Source organism: Convolutriloba macropyga, chromosome 1 (genome assembly GCF_964194025.1).
Source record: "Convolutriloba macropyga chromosome 1, txConMacr16.3, whole genome shotgun sequence".
Classification (NCBI taxonomy): Eukaryota; Metazoa; Xenacoelomorpha; order Acoela; family Convolutidae; genus Convolutriloba; species Convolutriloba macropyga.
Genome location: NC_134468.1, coordinates 79285464 through 79307110, shown reverse-complemented (window position 1 = coordinate 79307110; position 21647 = coordinate 79285464). Strand labels below are relative to the sequence as shown.

The 21647-nt window shown below is 34.0% G+C and overlaps 1 protein-coding gene across 6 annotated transcripts in view; it reads left to right on the top strand.

Annotated features, from left to right (window-relative positions):
* Nucleotides 1-21647, top strand: part of LOC142343004 (uncharacterized) — a 73797-nt gene that overhangs the window by 5346 nt on the left and 46804 nt on the right. For 4 of the 6 annotated variants that reach the window (XM_075394708.1, XM_075394695.1, XM_075394722.1 and 1 more), the window contains exon 2: nt 19089-19470. In XM_075394708.1, coding sequence (XP_075250823.1) covers nt 19260-19470 — 211 coding nt within the window. In that variant the 5' untranslated portion in view covers nt 19089-19259. Of the gene's footprint in view, nt 1-18275; nt 18377-18486; nt 18937-19088; nt 19471-21647 lie in introns of those variants that run through there. The other 2 variants (XM_075394703.1, XM_075394715.1) reach the window with 2 other exon arrangements.

The window sequence follows — 21647 nt, the reverse complement described above, 5'->3', positions numbered from 1 at the left end:
GTAAAAAAAAGGTCTCAATATTCAACAATGCATTTTCAAATGGACTTAATAGTTGATATCAGCATTTAACTAATGGTGTTTTTACTTTGAAGAGATTTTGTTTCAAAAATGTAGAAGTATTATTCAACTTATCCATTTTGTTCTGATTTTGGTCTTTTTTTCCTTTTTAAAATTCTGTATTTATTTCGTAATTGGGCGTCTTTAAAGAAAGATCCCGTTATTTTTTTTGTTGAACCAAACAAAAAACTTTCTGCTGGTTAAGCGCTATGACTGATGTCTTTAGGGATTAGACAATTTTTTTTCGGAAAAATTTTGTGAGCTTTAGATACTTTTCAATTTTTGTGGTTGTTTTTCTTGTCATTTTGGGATAGTCATTTTACAAAAAGACTTGAAAATGTTAAAATAAGTTGCAAATGAAAATTTAATTTTCCTGCGGTTAATATTTTTCTTAATTTATTGGCTTCAACACTATGGTTGTGTAAATTTGTTTGTGATTTTTATTAGTTCTGCTAGTATTCAATGTTTTTTATGGTCTTAAGTTTTAATCTCATTAATAACAGGCGCAATTAGTTTTTAAGGAAATTGCAAAACAAACTGTCTTCTCTTTTATTCGAAAGCTTATGTTGGCCATGATTTTTGAAATTTTTGTTTTTAAAAAAGACAATGGATTTCAGAACTTTGCCAATCTTATTTCTGTTAAATTGTAGCTTAGTATCTCTATAGGCAAGTCTTATCCCTTTTCTATTGATTTAAAAAGAATTGCTCTTCATAATGGTTTGGTTTTCCTCAAAATGGTCTTTGTTTTTGATTAAACCAATTTTTTTAGAAAATTTTTGTGATTTTTGCATATTCGACTCTTTTGAATGATTTATGTTTTCTTTTCACAGTATCTCAATAATGGGCGGTTCGGTGGCCATTTGAAAAAAAAAACACAATTAAAAAATGTCAAGGTCCTTAGTGAAAAGCTTAATTTTTAATTGGTTGGCACACCGTTTTTGTGCAGATTTTGAATGTTTTCTTTTTGACTGTTTTTTTCGTTCTTTTCGTAGTGCATGAGATATCCTGGATAATGAAAGGTGTCCTTTACTCTCTATTAAGGAGTGGACGAATCTCTCGATGATTGCAGTTAATGAATAATGTTTCCAATCAGTTTGACATTATTTCGTTTGTTACCAAATGCCATTGAGGAAAAGTCCCATGTTTTTTCTGAGGAAGTATAGGAAGTATAAGTAAATCTTCTTTAGTATAATTTTTATCTGATGTCTTTTTGGTTTGGTTTTTAGTTGTTTTTATAAAAATGGACGACGAGTTTTGGTCGTAATTATTAGTTGTATTTATTTGATTTCATCGCCGTCTTTTCTGGTAATCATATTAATCACAGGTATCATCGGCCCTCTAAGGTAGACTGTTTTATTCATTTAGTAGTTTGTTGAACGATTTTTTAATTTTTAAAATTTTTTCCTCATTTGGTAGACAATTAAGTAAAAAATGTAAATGAGCGGGGTCCGAACTTTATGTGCGAACGCACATTACAGAGCCTCTTTGTTAGAATATGTTTAAGTGCGCTTCAAAATAAGGTAAATAAGGCAAATGGAATTTTTGACTATTACAGGCATCAAATTAGGTGATATTTGACAGTAATGGAAAGTGTTTTTCGCTGAAATACAAGTGAAACATTTTTTCAAATTAGCAGTTAAAATTTAGTTTGAGTGAAGTAATTCAACTGTTGAAATTGAACACATTAAATTTTTCAAATTCAAAAGCTTACATTCATTCAAAGTCTCTCTTCTATAATCGTTTTCAAGGACACAATTAGGAAAAAGACACAGGACTACATAATTGTGGGACAAGGTACGACAGAAAAGACAAAATGTATCATAGAAAAAAATGAAAAAATCCAAAATATCACTTCTTTCCAATCGAACCATTGATTAGCTCACATGCAGTCTACTGATTGTTACTGCAATCATCTTCATACAGAATTTTTTTTATTTCAAGATTTCACGTTTGAGTGCGTTTGCTTTTGTCATAGCATCAAATCCGTCAAATAGCAAGCAAAAAGCAAACAATCTATTGGTAGTCTAGAAAAAAATAAATTTGTTCTTAAAACTCTTGACTTTTTAAATCTGAAAACACTAACACGAAAACTTGTGGTTCCAAACGCTATTGTATTAATATGAAGAACAGAGAGAAAGAGTCTTCAACCCATGCAGGAAACTTACAATTGATAATAGCGCTTAATCAACTTTTCTTCAAAAATACAATTCTGCTAATACTTCTGCAAAGTTGGCTTGTACTTCATAGAAACAGCATTTGGAACACATAATACGCTAGATTATGCCTTTTAGCGTACAGTTAGATACACCATAATTCATTTTCAAAAAAAATGCTTTTGATGACTTTTTTAAAATTTTTCTTTTTGGCCAGGCAAAAGTCTTCCAGGACAATTAATCTAAGAGAAAAACCACACGTGTTTTATCTAAACTGTTTAGCACAACTTGAGGCACAGTGTTTTAAGCAACACTTTTTATTTTTTGTTGATTCAGTATGAATGACGCATAACTGTACAGTTTCAAAATAATCGAAATAATTATCGCAGCCATTTCAGTGATTACGATTGATAAGTTCATACGATCAATTCAGAAAAATTTTTTATCGTGATACTTTAAGCCGCTAAGGTACACCATTGCACTGCAAATGCAGGCTGAAATGGCTTTGGCTGATTTTCGCCTCGCAGAATTGGGTTACGTTGAACATCACAAGCCTAGTTTTTGCATGTAGCCCAATTAAGCAATATTCTGTTAAAGCCCACGTATTAATATAGCAAAACAGAAATTAGTTTCAAGATTGGTAAAAATCGATCGAGGCAATTCAGGTCTCCGTTTGAGGTGTACTGACTTTTGTTGTAGGGTTTTTTTTCGACAACAGCACTGTTGCCCCGTCATATTTTCTCATGCCGAGTCGTGGTCAGTTACAAAAAGTTGAAAATTATATTAAAATATAGACTGAAAAACTACAGAAAGTAACTTATATTTAAAAAACTTATCTATGCAAAAATTTACAGAGAAAGTTTAGATGGGCTTTGACACTAATTTACGTAATTGACAGCAGAATTAGTCTTAGGTCTGAATCCGGGACATGATTCTCTATTTTTACTGCTTTTCATGGGAGTCTATTTCATCAGTTTGAGGTCATCGGGAGCTTGAATCAGATTTCTATAGTTAAGAGAATTTAACTTCTGTCTTGTGAGTAGTAGGTCTCATAAGGTAATGATAGCACCAAGACAATATACAATTAGAATCGAGATTAAATTTGTAGACATTATTTATCTGTATAGTAGTCAAGTTCATCGGGCAAGTTCTTTGTTTTTTTGAAACGTTAAAAAGAATAACTTCAAAGTTTCAAGAAGTTCTTTAAAAACCATCACATCTTCCGTTCTTTAATATTACAAATTTGTGGGGATAAGTTTTCTAAATTTATCTTGCATTTTTTGAGTTTTTTGTTGATGCTAGTGAAGGCTCTGATGCCTAGGTTAGTGGTTGCTCTGCTTTTGATGTTGCTACCGAAGCTTTTTCTCTTCATCTTGATGTCAAGATTCATTATCTGTGGTTCTGAATGAGATATAACTTCCTCCATTGGTGGTTCACTTTTCACTTTGTCCTCATCTTGTCTGACTATCTGATTAGCGCTCACAAGAATATTCGGATACGAGTTGTTGCAGAGCTGTTTAGTAATCACTTAAAATTTTGAGAACATTATCAGATATTAAATTCTTCTTCATTTCGAATCTTGCAAAGATTTGTGTAAAAAGTTTTTGACATTTTATGATGTTTTATATATTGTTGCGGGGACAGCGTCAAACCAGTGTTAACCCGTGTCAACATTTACTAAGAATTGACGCAGGGATTTATCATGTCCCCATTCCATGTTTAGCGTTCACACAAGACGGCCTCTGGCCAAGTAGAGACTGCTTTTCCCAGACTAGGTCTGTTCATTGGCCAGTTCTCTCATTTATTGACGAAATGTTTAATGTCTCGGACAGTGCCAGGCCACCCGGCTATCATTGTGAATGATTCTTCGGTTGCATCCTTCACAGGATTTGTCTCATGTGCTTTTGCCAAAACCAATTATCTGAGTTCGGAAGGAATGGTGGAAACAAAAAACTTTGAAATGATTTTGTTGTGTATAGTCAAAGCATTCTTGTGTTGTGCAAATTGTTTTTCGCTTCACAGTATGTTTTCCAATTGCCAGTTTTCCTTAGTTTAATTTTATCTTGGATTAGTCTGCTTGTTCATGTTTCGTTTTGACTTCAGCGTGGTCAACAGATATTTCTGACCGCATTAGATGCTGCTTTTACTGAAGCACATTTTGTCAGTCTCAGAACTGTTTTTTTCAGAATCCATTCCGCGCAAAGCATCTGCATGGTTTATCTGCTCTCTTGTGGCCTACTTCAACTTTACGTCAAAGCCGATGAGAACTATTACCCATATTGTAACTCCAACTGATAATGTCTTCGGGATCTCTTTATCTGGTGCAATGAGACGTTTGTGTGGTTTGTTGTCTGTCTGTAGGGTAAACCATCTTCCAGGACCAGGACGTTAACTGACAAGAAGTTAAAAAGATAATTGGCAGTGCTTTTCGATCTATGTTTGAGTAGTTTTACTATGCTGCTTTCAGTTTTCTTGAGACATATATTACTGGATGTCTCTATTACAAAAAAGCCTGTCTACTGCTTCTTCAGAGGCATCAGTAGCAATTTTCACTCCATTCTTTAGAGCATGAAGCTGAAGAAGGGAATAGCAATTAACTCTTTTTTTTACATCTATTAATACTATTTGCTGCCTTTTCCCCACGCGAAGTTGCTATTTCCAATGTCATTCCGAGGTAACACTTTTGTTGCAAAATTGGGAATCAATCTTCCAAAAAAATTTGGTAGGCCAACAAACGAATGAAGATGTTTTTTTAGTTGGTAGTTTGGAACGTTAATTTTTTTCAACATTTTTGGGATCTGCTACAATTGCGTACTTAAAAATTGAGTATCCGAAGAATCTGACACTTTCGACTGGTTTTGAGTTAGAAAATTTTTTCTGCTTCAAGGCATATTGTTTGGAAAGATGACATCTTTGATTCATTTGAGAGCTACTGAATTGCCATTCCAGAAGATTGAGCATCAAGTTTTCAACATTTGAGGTACGCAGCAAATATTGAATTATAATGAGGATGTGTTGATTGTTCATATCTCCTTTGCATCTTCTTCAAGTTCTTTTTGATTATAGCCGTCTGAGAGCTCAACTCTTCCAATATGTGATCTCAGTGAGGAACATGGAGCAATGCCTCTATCTCTGCTATATGTTAGTCCTTGTCCAGGAAATTTCCATTGATATGCATATTCAAGTCCACTCAATTTCTCAACTCAAAATCTTATATCTCCTCTCTTTTTCTCTCTGAGAATATCGGTGACAAATTTGTGTTGTGACTCCTCCTGTCTCTGTGAATTCGTCTTGAGAGGTAGAGGTTTTTTCGGTTTTGAGAAACATTGGTTGTGATTCTGGTTTTAACTTTACTTGAGATTTGTAGCCATTCAAAGCAGACAACTAGTTGATTGTGACAACTTTACAACGTGATTGGGTAGAAGGTGTCTTCTAATAGTCTAAACTATATATCATACTGCATAACTGCTAGTTGTTTTTGTATGTACCCGCTTCCGTTCCACTCAACGTCGCAAGTAGGTGATCACAAACACGTGAATTAAATGACCATCATGAGCTTCGGGATGTCTTATTTAACCATCTATCTGGGGTTTACTAGGTTGAGTCCATATTTTAAATAATATCACGGTGCTATCCGCACTTGCTGTATCCAACTAAATTTTTTTTCCAATTTTTTTAGTGAGATAAATTCTCATGTAGCAGACATAATGAGATTTAGTATAAAACATTACCTTCATCGAACCTGGAGATTTTTGCTCTGAAGAACTGTTTTCTTCTTCCCAAAAAATGCTCTTTTGTTTAATACTCTTATCTGAATTTCGTTAGGATTTGCTGCTTTACATTTTTGAAAAAGGTCTTTTTTCTTAAGCGCCGTACAAATTTCTTTTTCCTTTTTGAAATGTCCTTTTGATGTTGTACTCTACTTTTTTATTCACAATGAAAGGTTTCTTTACTAATAAGGAGCTAGCAAAATCCATTGCTTGACATCTCAGGGGTAAACTTTTTGTCATTTTAGCAACGGGTTCTTCTGGTTTTCTTTTAAAACCTTCTATTAGTTTAAATTTTGCGTCAGGATCTTTCAATGTTAGGTAAATTTTCTTTGAACCAACTCCTCATAGGCATTGGAACCCTTTTTTGAAGTCACAATATGCTTGCTTTTTCTATGAGATGTGCTAAGAGATTGTCGTCTGGTTTTCCTCTGTCTTGCCTTATGGACAGAAATATTACCTTTTCTGTCCTTAGTACTCTCTCTTTTGGAGAATTATACTTTTTAATAGGTAATCTGGTCTATTTAAACGGAGTGTCTAATAGGTTCGCTTCACATATTAGGCTTCCAATTTACAACGAGCGTCTTGCCCTCACGAGTTTAGCATGCGATGCGTTTCTTGTAGGTCTGCTTTGAAACCGTAAGTAATGATTTTCTCAACATTCTGCTCCGCGCAACATTTCATCACAATAGCCATGATCCACCTTCTACAAGATTCAACATTCTGCAGATTCAAGTTTTGTCGGTCATTTACTGGTCTGGACACCATTGCTGTGGTCGGTAATACGGGACAAATGTTTCAATTAATTGTTTTTTAAATCAGATTACGAACTGAAATTATACAAAAAAAAGCTTAAATATTTAATGCTTATCTATGCGAAAAGATACTGAGAAGTTTTTAATTAGCCTTAAATATTTTCTTGATTGTCATGTAAATAGACCTTGGTTCCAAATCACTGTCATACATTTATTTTTTTTCTTTTATATTGAGTTTTGAGTTCATCAATTTGAAATCAGTGGATGTTCCAGTCAGATTTCTGTAGTTAGAACGATTTAAATTCTGTCGTCTGATTCATAGGTCAATCATAACGCCATGACAATATTAGAATTAGAATCGAGTTTAATTTTTTGGTCCTTATTTTTTGATATATCAAAAGAGTTCGTCTTGTGAGTTCTGCTTTTGCTTTCTGAAAAGTTACAAAGAATAACTTCTACGTTTCTTGAAGTTCTTTCAAAATCATCCATCTCGCTTTATGTTTGTGTTCATAACAGTGAAACCTAGATACCAGAGACAATAGTGTCGAATTCTTCCTGAACGTTCTGATAAAATTTGCATCAATTAACTAAATAATTTCCATACAAAATGTGCTGCAGAGTTGGTTTGTTAGCCAAACTAGATTTTATGAACTTCAAAACTGAGAAGTAGTCAAAAATAATCTTTTCCTGGACCATTTGGGTAAAAGAAATTTACTTAGAGACACAATTTTTGATATCTGCACGACATCTTTGCGTTAGATTTCTGACATAATAGTGCTTCTTTATATTATAATTTTGTACTTGCGACTTTGTCCCTTGTGTCTTTCGCACTACGGTGTAAAAAAATAAACTGATATAAAAACACATTAAATGGCACACTGTATAATAGTTCCCCTATTCAATAATTTTTCTTCCACTGTTAATCTCTGCTGAAGGGGGCACTGTAGGTCAGTATATTTCAATTGTGTTATTTGCAGTAGGAGGAAATTAATGACAGGGTATGATAAATAAGGTAATCCCAATTTTATACCTCATTTGCACAAGGCAAACAGGCAAATGGGGACACAGGGGAGAATTAAATACCTTTCAATGTATACCCGATTGAAGGCGCATGTGTTCATTCTATATTTAGTCGCTTAATTTTTTGGTAATAGCTTATGGAAATACAGTGATTTGAAAATTATAGACAGGTTAGAGTCGATTGCTTGGCATACATTTCAATTGGGATAATCTGTTTATACCATTTGTGGGGTTATTGAACGTTTTCCTACTCTTTGCCCTTTGCCAGGACTCAAAATTGATGTCTTTTTATGTTACTGAAAGCTGCTTAAATTTAATGGCCATGTCTAGTAAAGAAATTCTCAAGGTCAAATCTGGGCAAATCAATACCTATGTTTTGTTGTTCCAAGGTCCTCATATATACAGTGTCTGCCAACTATGGAATGAAGAAGATTACACGTTTGAAAAAAGGGTTTTTATTTGAGGAAAGAGAATTTTTTCCTGGGTCGAGGTTCGGTGGTGAATTTTCGTAAGATATGCGGTGAAATGCGGTTAAAAAAATAATTTTCACCGCTTATTTCTTACATCTTTTTGCGGTGAATGCAATGAATTGCTGTGAATTATTTATTTTCACCGCATTCTCAGTATTCTTACAAAAAAGTATCTCCCTACACGGGTTCGAACCTATGCCCTCCTGCATGCCTTCTACTGCTTATTCCACTACTCCAACTGTCACTTACTTTGTAAATATTGCTTGTGAATTTAAATCAGATTGGGTAAATGTTGGATAGCAAATGCGGTGAATTTTTGTAAGAAATGCGGTGAATTTCGCGATGAAATTTTGTAAGAAATGCAGTGAAATGAGTTGAATTTTTTTTCATCGCATTCATCGCAATCAACGCATTTCATCGCAATCAACGGGTTTAAAGAAGAATCAAATTTTTGATAATTGAAAAATTAGCAGTTTTTGAATTCTTTCTGCGCATCCCAACTTAATCAAGTGGTTTTGGGTCAGAGTTGTAAAATTCAAATGAGAAAAAAAGTTATGATCATTGCTTCACAGCTATAATATTTTTGTAGCGTTGAAATGAAAGTTTTTCTTAGTGTACAATTTGATTGCTTTTCTAATTTTTTAATTGGAAAACAATTGAAAAACAATGTAATGAAGAAGATTACACGTTTGAAAAAAGGGTTTTTATTTGAGGAAAGAGAATTTTTTCCTGGGTCGAGGTTCGGTGGTGAATTTTCGTAAGATATGCGGTGAAATGCGGTTAAAAAAATAATTTTCACCGCTTATTTCTTACATCTTTTTGCGGTGAATGCAATGAATTGCTGTGAATTATTTATTTTCACCGCATTCTCAGTAAAAAAGTATCTCCCTACACGGGTTTGAACCTATGCCCTCCTGCATGCCTTCTACTGCTTATTCCACTACTCCAACTGTCACTTACTTTGTAAATATTGCTTGTGAATTTAAATCAGATTGGGTAAATGTTGGATAGCAAATGCGGTGAATTTTTGTAAGAAATGCAGTGAATTTCGCGATGAAATTTTGTAAGAAATGCAGTGAAATGAGTTGAATTTTTTTTCATCGCATTCATCGCAATCAACGCATTTCATCGCAATCAACGGGTTTAAAGAAGAATCAAATTTTTGATAATTGAAAAATTAGCAGTTTTTGAATTCTTTCTGCGCATCCCAACTTAATCAAGTGGTTTTAGGTCAGAGTTGTAAAATTCAAATGAGAAAAAAAGTTATGATCATTGCTTCACAGCTATAATATTTTTGTAGCGTTTAAATGAAAGTTTTTCTTAGTGTACAATTTGATTGCTTTTCTAATTTTTTAATTGGAAAACAATTGAAAAACTTTATGTTATTATCAATTGCGACCATCAAGTTCTATTCAACATTAGACTGAGGTATTAAAGAGACAATGCATAGATAAAAAATTAAAAGGAAAACTCTGATAAGGTCTCATTTATAATTTTATCTCATCGCCCTAATATCCAATCGTCATAACTATTATTCAATAAGAACACAAAAAATGAGGAAAAAAACGGTTATTGAAACTTTCTATTTTTAATGACAAATTTCAAGACAAAATAGCATCTTCTTCTAATTTTGATATCTAAAAGCAGTTTTGTTTTGCTCTACTATAAATCCCAGAAAGCGGCAAAATATTTTTTAGAAAAAATATGTGCTAAGCATATTGTCCAACTGCAAAAACCTATTTTTTGACAACGTTATATCTGAATTTTGGCTGTCATAGAACTACAGCAGGCTAAACTTAATTTAAAACTAAAATAAATAATTTGGTTCTTTGAGAAACATGGCTATTATAATAAATTATTGAAAATGGTCGGAAATCAAGTTGATTTTATACTCGCTTTGGGCGCTTATATAACTTTTTCTCACTGATATATATTACAAGGTTATTGCAATGTCTGACTAAATTTTGAAAGGTTAAGCCAAATTTATGTTTCTGAAAAAAGTGTAAAAACTTTAAACAGCTTGTATGTCATCTGATGAGTACGCCAAATGGCAAAAAATTTCGATTAATAACTGTATAAAAAAGTTATTGGCTTCCATATAAAGGGTTGGAGAAACAAATTATAGATATTTATTAAAATTTAAATATTTTTTTTCAGCCTTCCGTTAAAAAGGGGTTCAGAACCATGAGCGAATTGTTCATTTTTGTTGGGTTAACTTTTGTCGAATAATTGCTTTCGTGTAAAACAATGAATGAAATAGAAAAATTGGAGAAATTTTGTTTCTGCTGAAACCATTATGACCTCAAAGTCATGATGAGAGTACTCTCTTATGTTCGTACTATGAAAAAGTTGACGTCACGCGACTTTTGGCCGACTTTTGCCTATTTAATGCTAATAGGAATGATTCAGTTGAGGTGTTTAACTTATTTAGTTTTGAAAATAGATTGAATAATGTCTGGTAGAAACTGTGTTAATGGCCACTTTTACAATTGTGAGAATATGATGAAATGATTCCACTTTTGTTCACGTGCATTCTTCCGTGATAATTTTGTCAGGTACAAAAAAGCCCAAGCGTGACCGCAAAGTGTCAAAAGGGCGTGGGAGGGCAGGAAGGATTCATTTTTTGGGAAGTGGGGATGGTAAAACCATATGAAAGAGGAACAAGGCGTCGGGGAAGGAGGGAGTGATGCACAAAATAGCAGAAGGGAAATGGGGAGACGTATTTGGAAAAAAGTTTTCTTTGTTATTTGGCCTGGTAGGGAAGGGAGACGGGAGGGGGTTGCGGATGAGGATCATTCCTACACGACGCCAAACAAAACCTTATGACAAATTATTTCTCTCTAATGTTCTACAAGATGAATTTAATTGGTGGTATCAGATTGATATTAGTGGGGGAATCCAGACTTCTGAAAAATGGAGATGAGTGTGTTCGTGTGTATATATATGTGTGTGTGTGTGTAGAATTTTGTATTTTTGCAGTTAGAAGGCTTCTAGCTGGGGACTGAATAGCGCCCAAAACTCTATCAAAATTCCGAAAGATTTATTTGGTAGTTCCTCTTGTTGTAAGGGGTGTACTTTGTTGTCCCCAAAAAATGTTGCTCCCTCGGCTGCTTGAAAACTTCACTCTGGATAATTGAATTGATAATCAAAATATGTAATAACAGCAACAAGTAATGCTGTAGCCAGAGACAGTTAGTTGAGTGAATTCAACAATCAAAAGGAATTTTTCTATCAAAACTAATTGATGGCCAACACTAACTAATACAATCACTATTTCCGCAAGTTTCCACAAATCCGTCACTTTATTCCCTATTCCTGATAACTAAAATAAGTTCTGCCTACCAGTAGCTATACTCTTCGCAACAAACACTTTTGAATAATTTGCAGTTTCACTCACTGCAACTGCCAAACTATTTTCTTTCACAAAGAACTCACTAAACATCTACAATTTTCTCACTCTGAGAACCATCTGCTCCACTTGAGATTTCTATCTCTCAATTTTGACTGAAAAACCACTTTTCTTCAGCCTAAGTCTCTCAGACTTGCTCTCTCGCGTCTGATGGTTTTTCTTGTGCTTAAGGGTACTCAACCTCATCAGTTTTCATCAGCAAAATGTCACGTGTCGTTCCTTTTAGAACATTTTGACCTAACGTATAACTGCAAAAGTGGGCGTAGAAATTTGGTCACGCGCTGCAGTTTATCTTATATAAATGTTTGCTTAATATGACTTGAATTTTGCTTTGATAAGTTCAAGATCCAACAAAATTTATGTTTCATGTTCAACAGTTCTTATACAAGTACATGCATTCTCTTTTTATCCTTTACCACGTTACTGATACTTCCCTGATTTAGCCTGAGAATACGTTTGCTTACCTGTGGATCAAGCATTGTTTGTTTTAATCAACTTTTATCTATATTCTGATAATCTCAATGACGAAAAAAATCAGGGAAAACTAAGATCTTTCTGCCTTTATCTTTGTAGAATTTTCCTTAGCGTTTATATTATCATGAAACTGAACGATAACTAATCTCCTTTTTTCATGTTTGAATGTAGTTTGTGGTAGATGTTTTGATTCTGGTAAAGGTGTTGTTCCTTTCATAGAAGCACAAAAAAAATCAGTTATCGCCGCTTTTTTGTTGGATTTAAAAGTCGAAATGAACGGTTTCAGGTACTGGAAGAAACCCGTTGTACTGCTCATTGCATATGCAATTCTCCAAAGAGTCGACAGTTAAAGTTTGAGGTCAATCGGACTTGAAGAAGTAGGATTCTCAGGACTTGCGGGGTGGTTGTGGTGAAATTATGGACGCTTGATTTTCTAGCGTTTGAGTTTCTCTCTATCAGCATTTCCTTCAAACAACCTTTATATTATTTTGTTTGCTTCAACTGAGTCTTAGCTTGAGTTCTAACAGGTGATTTCTCTATTCAATGTACCTCAATTTTCAAAGTTAATTCATAACTCTTGATTTCTACTAAAAATTATGGTTTAACGCTTTTGGAACCTCCAATACTTTAATTACCGTTTTTTTTATGTTGAGTTTGATTGTTTTCACTGTATATTTGCCAAAACTATAGTTATGTTTCTTTTACCTATCTCTGGTTTCAATTAGGTTCTGTAAATTTCCCAAATTTCACCTGATACACTCAACTGTATGACAATTTGAATATCAGAACACCAACAATTTTTTGCCTTATTTACTCAGATTTGTTCCGCATGTGCCCCTTAATCTCATATTAACTTTGAAAATATCATTCCACTGGATGTTGCTTTTGGTTGCCTAACGACATTTCATCCAAATCTACAACTATACAAACAAACAAACAAAAGTTCGATTCAGTTTCTGTTTTCAGTTTCAAATCTTCAGTCATTTCTTTTCAACCGACCTTCTGATCTTTTTAATTGCGTTTTGATACCAAACCTGTCCAGTTATTCTACACAGAAACGAGTCACTCGCTGAAATACACAATAAAACAGTCAATTTTAGTTATCAAAGTTCCTTTTTAATACCATTCGCAAAAAAACAAGTGGTAAGTGTAATTTGTACCATTTAGTACGCTTTACTTTTTCACACAATCAAGTTAGTGACCAAACCTTTTATCTGGTTTTTTGTTTTTTTCCTGCTAGGGGTGATCTTCAAATAAACATCCTTTTGCTGGGAAAAATTCAATAACTTTGGCCGACAAATCCTTCAAAGCATATCTTTTGTTTTTCTCCCTTGTTTAAGCACTATTTTTTCCTTTTAACATAGTCATTATATCCTTCCTGAAAACTCTAATCGGTAACCCCAAACATGTAGCTACTTATAGGGAATAAATACTCATTTTTAACCTACCAAAATGGCTTTTATGGGGTGCAGTTTTGGATTTTGGTTTTGGAGGGATTCATTTAAACAAATATCATTGCATTTCCCAAGCTTCCATTCTTTTTTTTCTGCTGTAATCATGTTTGGTTTTTTCGTTTAATGACCTCTGAGTTTCATTCTGGCTATTTCTGACAACTTGATTACTTTGCAAAGCTAGTCCCCCTTTTGTTTACTTAACAAACAATTAATCAATTCGCTCCAACTCACATCGCTCAAGTTCGTTCCTTTTGTTTTCATAGTCAATATGCTCATGAATAGCTCCTAAACTCTGAAAAATTAATTAACTGCCCAATATCAAAGCTTGATTGTCATGTAAGTTCAACGATTTGAAGTATAAATACCACAGTGTGTTCGTGTGTGTGTGTGTGTGTTTGTGTTTGTACGTGTGTGGGTGTTGTTTGTGTGTGTGTGGGTGTGTGTGTGTGTTTTATGTGTGTGTTTGTGTGTGTGTGTGTGCGTTGTGTTGTGTGGTGTTTCTCTGTGTGTGTTTGTGTTGTGTGTGTGTGTATTTCAATGGAGTGTGGGCAATGGTTGAAGTGAGGCATTGATGTGATAAGGCATAAACACCTTTACAAAATATATCTGACCAAACATCTTTCCGCTATCTTGCCCATCTCACTTCAACTGACCGAACCTTAACTCGAAAGCTCTGTAAGCCTAATTGCGCTCTTGTTCACTAGCGGTTCACGTTTCTCTTTGAGCGCAAACTTCTGTTAGAAGAGCTCACGGTGTAAAAATCTTATTTCTCTGCGTTTTTGTTTTTCCCCGTGGGGGGTGGGGTGGGGGGTGGGGATTAATTGGTTGTTCGTACTTTTCGCGCAGTTTCAAAACTCTGAACAACAAGACAACAAGATCCTTTTAAATTGAGATTTATATTTGAGGAAAATTATTTGTTTTTTAACTCTAATTTTTGGTTCTTAGATTATCCGTAAAATTTGGAAAAACTTTTATTTGAAATTAAAAGTGAAAAATAAAGTAATAATTCAGGGAAAATAATTTTGATTTACAGTTCCGATACCAACTTCAAAATCGTTTGGTCAGCCTTAACCCCTCAGCGTTATATTTTTGTATTGTATACTTTTCTATCCAGTTGAAAGGCTCTCCGTGTATACAGTTTTTTTCATACCGATAAGCTTCATCACTTCAACCGGACTCGCACTTGTGAACATGTTTCAAATAAATCGAAAATGATATCGTTTCAGCTGACAAAAAATTGAGTTCGTAGTCTCAAAAGTCTTCAATTTTTTTTTCACTTGTGCGGAGCAAGTCATCGCAGCTTCATCCACTTCCGTAGATGGATCTGAAGCTGAAGTAGAAACCGCTTGAAAGCGCCGCGTACATGTATATGGATTGATTGACTGTTTCAAAATTCACCACAAATCAGACCAGACACGCCTCTCTTTCTCTTTTTTATTTTTATTACGCAATGCAATACATTTTCTTCAGACTTTTATCTTTAACCTCATCCCCCCTACCTCAATAAATGAATTTCCAATTTTATCTGTTTGCCATTATTAATCAAGCTTGATTGCATCAAACTACAATTTTCTGAATTTTAAGTCTCTATGCTGAAAAAAAGAACATTTTGTTCTGTTGTTCACGCGTTTTAATCCCTTTAGATCCTCAACGTGGGTCGAAAAGACGTTCCCCTGTTTTGACAGCTCAAATTGCAGACAACTTTAGGATTCGTTTAGACACTTGATTGAATTCATCTTCAGTATAGACGAAAGTATCATAAACAGCAACCAAATTTTCTCTGTTGTATAGCTCCTAAACTGTGCAAAAATAATTAACCACCCAATATCGAAGCTTCAATGTCATGTAAGTTCAACGATTTGAAGTATAAGTTCCACAGTGGGTGTGTGTGTGTGTTTCTAGTCGTATGAGTGTTTTTGTTTTGGTGTTTGTATGTGTGTTTTTGTGTGTGTGTGTGTGTGTGTGTAAGTGTGTGTGTGTGTTTGTGTTTGTATCTGTGTGTGTGGTTTGTGTTTGTGTGTGTGTGTGTTTTATTTGAGTGTTTGTGTGTATGTGCGCTTTGTGTTGTGTGGTCTCTGTGTGTGTGTGTGTGTGTTTGTGTGTGTGTGTGTGTGTGTGTGTGTGTGTGTGTGTGTGTGTGTGTGTGTGTGTGTGTGTGTGTGTGTGTGTGTGTGTGTATTTCAATGGAGTGTGGGCAATGGTTGAAGTGAGGCATTGATGTGATAAGGCATAAACACCTTTACAAAATATATCTGACCAAACATCTTTCCGCTATCTTGCCCATCTCACTTCAACTGACCGAACCTTAACTCGAAAGCTCTGTAAGCCTAATTGCGCTCTTGTTCACTAGCGGTTCACGTTTCTCTTTGAGCGCAAACTTCTGTTAGAAGAGCTCACGGTGTAAAAATCTTATTTCTCTGCGTTTTTGTTTTTCCCCGTGGGGGGTGGGGTGGGGGTGGGGGGGGGGTTGTTCGGTTGTTCGTACTTTTCGCGCAGTTTCAAAACTCTGTACAACAAGATCCTTTTAAATTGAGATTTATATTTGAGGAAAATTATTTGTTTTTTAACTCTAATTTTTGGTTCTCAGATTATCCGTAAAATTTGGAAAAACTTTTATTTGAAATTAAAAGTGAAAAATGAAGCAATAATTCAGGAAAAAATTTTTGATTTATAGTTACGATACCAACTTCAAAATCGTTTGGTCAGCCTTAACCCCCGGCGTTATATTTTTGTTATGTATACTTTTCTATATAGTTGAAAGGCTCTCCGTGTATATAGTTTTTTTCATACCGACAAGCTTCATCACTTCAACCGGACTCGCACATGTGAACAAGCTTCAAATACATCGAAAATGATATCGTTTCAGCTGATAAAAATTTGAGTTCGTATTCTCACAAATCTTCAATTTTTTTTTCACTTGTGTGGACCAAGTCAGCGCAGCTTCATCCATTTTCGTAGATGGATCTGACGCTGAAGAAGAAACCGCTTGAAAGCGCCGAGTACATGTCTAAGAATTGATTGACAGTTTCTAAATTCACCACAAATCAGACCAGACACGCCTCTCTTTCTCTTTTTCATTTTTATTACGCAATGCAATACATTTTCTTCAGACTTTTATCTTTAACCTCACCTCACCCCCCCTCCCCCCCCCCCCCCTCAATAAATGGAGTTTCCAATTTTAACTGTTTGCCATTATTAATCAAGCTTGATTGCACCAAACTACAATTTTCTGAATTTTAAGTCTGTATGCTGAAAAAAAAAATTTTTCTTTGTTGTTCACGCGTTTTAATCCCTTTAGATCGTCAACGTGGGTCGTAAAGACGTTCCCCTGTTTTGACAGCTCAAATTGTAGACAACTTTAGGATTCGTATAGATACTTGAATTCATCTTCAGTATAGACGAAGGTATCATAAACTGCAACCAAATTACCTCCGTTGTATCGACCATAAATTCTTTTGTAATTTCGTTTTCAGTCTTGCCTTTGCCGCCTCGGTCGCTTTAAACCACTCTGTTCATGAAAAGTGAATCTCGATTTTGATAGTAAGCGAATCTTGAAACAAAAGCGAAAAACCGATCCCCCCTCCCCTGATGCGAAGGGGGGGGGGGTTATGCTATGAAAACAGAAGAACCGCATTGCAGTCTTGCAATAATAGGATATTTTTGTAACCTTATTAGAATGAGACGGAGATAATTGCAATTTAATTGAGTGTAGCAATGAATAAATTCAAAAAATTGACAATTTTGCGATTTATCAAAATTATTTATAATTTTTGTGAAAAGTTATAAGTTTTAAATTGATAATTAAAAGTTATTAATTGAATATTAAGTAATTTTAGATCATGTATCTTGGCAAGCATTGATTCAACATATCTTTATTTATTCGTTTATTTTAGTCCTTTTCTCAAATTAACATATCATTTTTTGCAGACTTTAAGCTGATGATGTAAATTTAAGAACCATTTCGGCTAATTAAGCATGAGCTACGTGGGTGGTTCATATTGCAATGCAAAAAACGGGGCAATGAGAATGAAAATCGCTCAAAATTCGCAATTCAAATCTTACCCCCACTTACTTGAAGAGTGTTTTTGTCGTATATTCAAACACTTTTGAATCATCCATTAGGGGGTACTGAAAAATCTAGCCGAATTTGCCCCCAGCAAACAAAATTAGAATCTATGTGTTAAAAAATTTTGTTCAGTTGAACAACGCAACAAATAAATTTTTGTACTATTTTTTCATTCTCTGCTGATTTTTCCGACTGCGTAATTTTACGAAACGGGAAATATAACACTTATTTTATGCTTATTGCTTAGGAAATAACGATAATTTATTAAAAATTTAAATTTGTTTGCTAGTAATCTCAGCGTAATATAGTTTGCAAATTTTTGTTGAAGATGCTTAAAATTGTTACCTATGGAAATTAGTTTATCCGAGGGTTTCAGAATAAATTTTGCCATAATCAGAAACAAGATTTTCAAGGTTTCTTTTTCTAGCTTAAGGTGAAGTTTTTTCTCAAATATATTTTTTTCGTTTTTAGGGCGTTATGTAGAAATTTTCTGCGAAACAAACATTCTGTCAATTGAGCGGGTTTGAATTGCGTTATACTAATTTATTCGTAACAGACCTCAACATGTTAGGCCTTTTACCACATAGTAATCGCAGTTGAATTGTAATTTTTTCAGTATTTTCCAAACAAGATTTCCACAATCCGTCCCAAAGGCGGGCGGCCGTTTGTTTTTACTGTTTTCAACTCAGAATCCGTATTTTTATTTTTATTATTTCAACCGCAGCTCTTCAAAGCTCAGTCTGAACAAAAGGTATCATTTTTGGGAGCGGCTTTTACTACCACTACCCCCTCCCCTCCCCCCTCCCCCCCCCCCCCCCACCCCACCCTCTTTCCACTCATAGACCCCCCTTGTGCTATAGCTCCGGCTCAAGATGCTAGAATGTCGATTTTTTCCTCATTCTACCAGACATGCATCGTCAAATTTCAGATAAAAACCTTCAAAATAAGCCTGCTCTCCACATACCCCCACAAAACAACAACATATTGTTTAGTAACAAGCTAACTACAGCCTCAAATTACATCCTGGCAAATATTCAATACAATAACGACGCTTTTTGTAAATTTTATCCTAATCATATTTTACATTGAGCAAAATGTAACAGTTTAAGCCCAACCAGTGGTCAGATTTTTATCAGTAAAATAAATTTTTGAAGCATCAAAATTTGTGACCATAAATAGATTGAATTTATCAAATCCATAGAAATTCAGTAACTATGTGGGAAATTTTTCTTCTTATTCAGACAAAATAGCCATTCGCGAAACCCCTTCAGACGTAATCATCTGTCTAACCATCTAATATTTATTGATTTGGTAAGACGATAAAATACTCTCAAATCAGTCCGAGTTCATTTCCCTTTGAGCGGCTTTCAAAAGCTATTACCAGTTTATAAATTAATTATAATTCGATATAAAGTTCAGTACTTTCTTCTTTGCATAGACGTGTAAATAATATTCTTTTTCAGGCGGCTACTCAAGAATCGATTTATTTTATGGAAAAATACGGAAAACATTATCTACCTAATCGATGACAAACTCGCCACATTAACTGCCCGGACACATCTTCTAGAAACTTCTAGAATATTCAACCATATGGCAATGTTCTCGAATAATCCCGATCAGTATTGAATATTCTCATGGCAAACGCAGCGACAACAGCTCCAGTTCCAAATTTGCCCGGAACCCGATCGTCCAGCGGGCTCAAATATTACCCAGAGGGTGGCTGGGGTTGGATTGTTGTAATATCTGTGTTTATTACTCAAGTTATAACACTCGGGCTTCATCTTAGCTTCGGAGTGACGTTTTACGTGTTTCAAATAGTCAATTACGCTGACCGCAACTTAACAGGTAAAGTTGTTTTTCTGTCTTTCCGATCATTTTCAGATTTCATTTCATTTTTTGAAATCATCTTAGATGAGAAAATCCTGACTTGAAACCTTTAAATGATCGAAATAATTTCTGTCTCCGCAAATTTACTCATATTTACGACTTAATAGATCAATCTTTTAAAAAAATCTAATGAATTTTTTAAAATCACGCAATTGTTTCCTTTTCCCGTGATAGAATACTATCTTCTATAGTCGAGAAATTGTCACTTGTAAACGTTAAGAAATTCGTAGGACTGTTTGTTTTACTTTGACAAAAATGACAAGAGTCCTTACGTTTTTCCTTTGGCATCTTTACTATTGATGGTTTTCAAATCAACGGAAATTTCCACTTTAGAACGTATCAAGTTGTTGGTCTGTTCAAAAGTAAATCGCCGTCGAAAAATTTGGCTTTCAAACGTCAAAAATGAACGTTATGTTTGGTTTCCAAATGTCGAAAAATTTGGTTTGTTTGTTTTTCAGATAAAATAAATTTTCTGTATGTCAGGTTTGAAACTAGGGATGCTGTCCATTTAAACAATAGGGTCTAAAATTTCAGCAAAATTTTTAAACGTTTGTAAAACCTTTTCCCATTGCAATTAACAATACGCTTACACCCAGTAGTTACGGTGTTAACGTTGGAGTAATGATAGAGAATGGCAAAGCCGGAATGTCAAATCCTTAAAATAGGCAAGTTTGATCAAATAAAAAAAGAAGATTTATACAGAAAAAAAGGGAAAGCCAAACAATTTGACTTTGACGACTTTCGCATTGCACTCTATTATCTTAATTACGGAAACAAACTTAAAAAAAACTGAATTTCACCTTATTTCCACTCCATCACGTATCATTTCTAACGGTATCATTATAATTAGTTAGGTAATATGATAATATTCTTAGTTTAATAAAAGAGCGCAGTTTTTTGTCCCTTTTTTAATTTTTTGCTTAAAAAAATCAGACAGCAATCACCAAAATGAAAATATAAACCAGCATCTATTTTTTTTGGGTTGTTGCCTTATAAAAAGATAATAATTCCATCAAGGAGGCTCAGTAATGTGTGTTCACATATAATGTTTCCTCTGCGGTCATTCACATTTTGAAGAAATTACCTACCAAATGAGGAAGAGATAGGAAACGTTCAAAAATTCAAATACTGTTCGAAAACAGATCGTGTATAAGTTTAAGAATTAGCAAAATTTTAAACCCTAAATATATATAATAATGGATAAGCGTACCGTTGAGACATGCCATCAAGGAAACCACTAGACAAGACAAACATTAAAATAAAACAATAAAAACATTAATAAAAATGGTTAAAACTTAATATATTAAATTAGTATCATAAGCAGTTGTTTTCAACGGGCAGTGTGAAATGACAACAAAAGATCCACAATTATTGACGAGTATCAATAAGTTGGAAATTTTCATATGAAAACTCAATGTCAAAGTAAAAAGGGAACGATAGAAATAAAAACAAGTAGAGATAGATAAAAACGAGTATCAATAGGTTAAAAATTTTCATATGAAAACTCAATGTCAAGGTGATAAAAGGAAGGATAGAAATAAAAACAAGTAGAGATAGTCCAAAAAGGAACCACAAATAAAGCCAAATGTCCAAAAATCGTGAAAATTTTTATGAAAACTCGTAGATTGGAAAAGATAAGACCAATGGTTGAAAAGTTGAGTTTTGTTTCTCACGAAAACCCATGAGACCTGTTTGTAACAATTTTAATTTAAAATTTGAAAAAAATTTAAAGAGCTGGAAAAATCAATAATTTATTTTTTTATTCAAATAATGAAATTCAATGCATAAGAGTAAGTAGTTAAAACAAAAACGTACAGATAATTTTTTTTCACTAGGAAAAACGAGCAGCCATTAGAAGAACTTAGCTACGAAATCAGGTGAGAAAGAAACAAAAGATCAAAAATTCAAAATAAATATTCGAAAAAAATGTATTCATATGAGCCATTAAGCATCAACTGAAAACTTTAGATTTCAACTGAAAACTGAAAACTGAAATTTACCAGTAATCCTGTGAAAAAAGATTTGTTCGTACTTGGGATGAAAAAACAGCGAGTTTTTAAAATAAGGACAAGGCCAAAATGGAATCCTAATCATTTTTGTTTGTAAAAATCAAGTCCCTTAAAATTTTTAGTTGT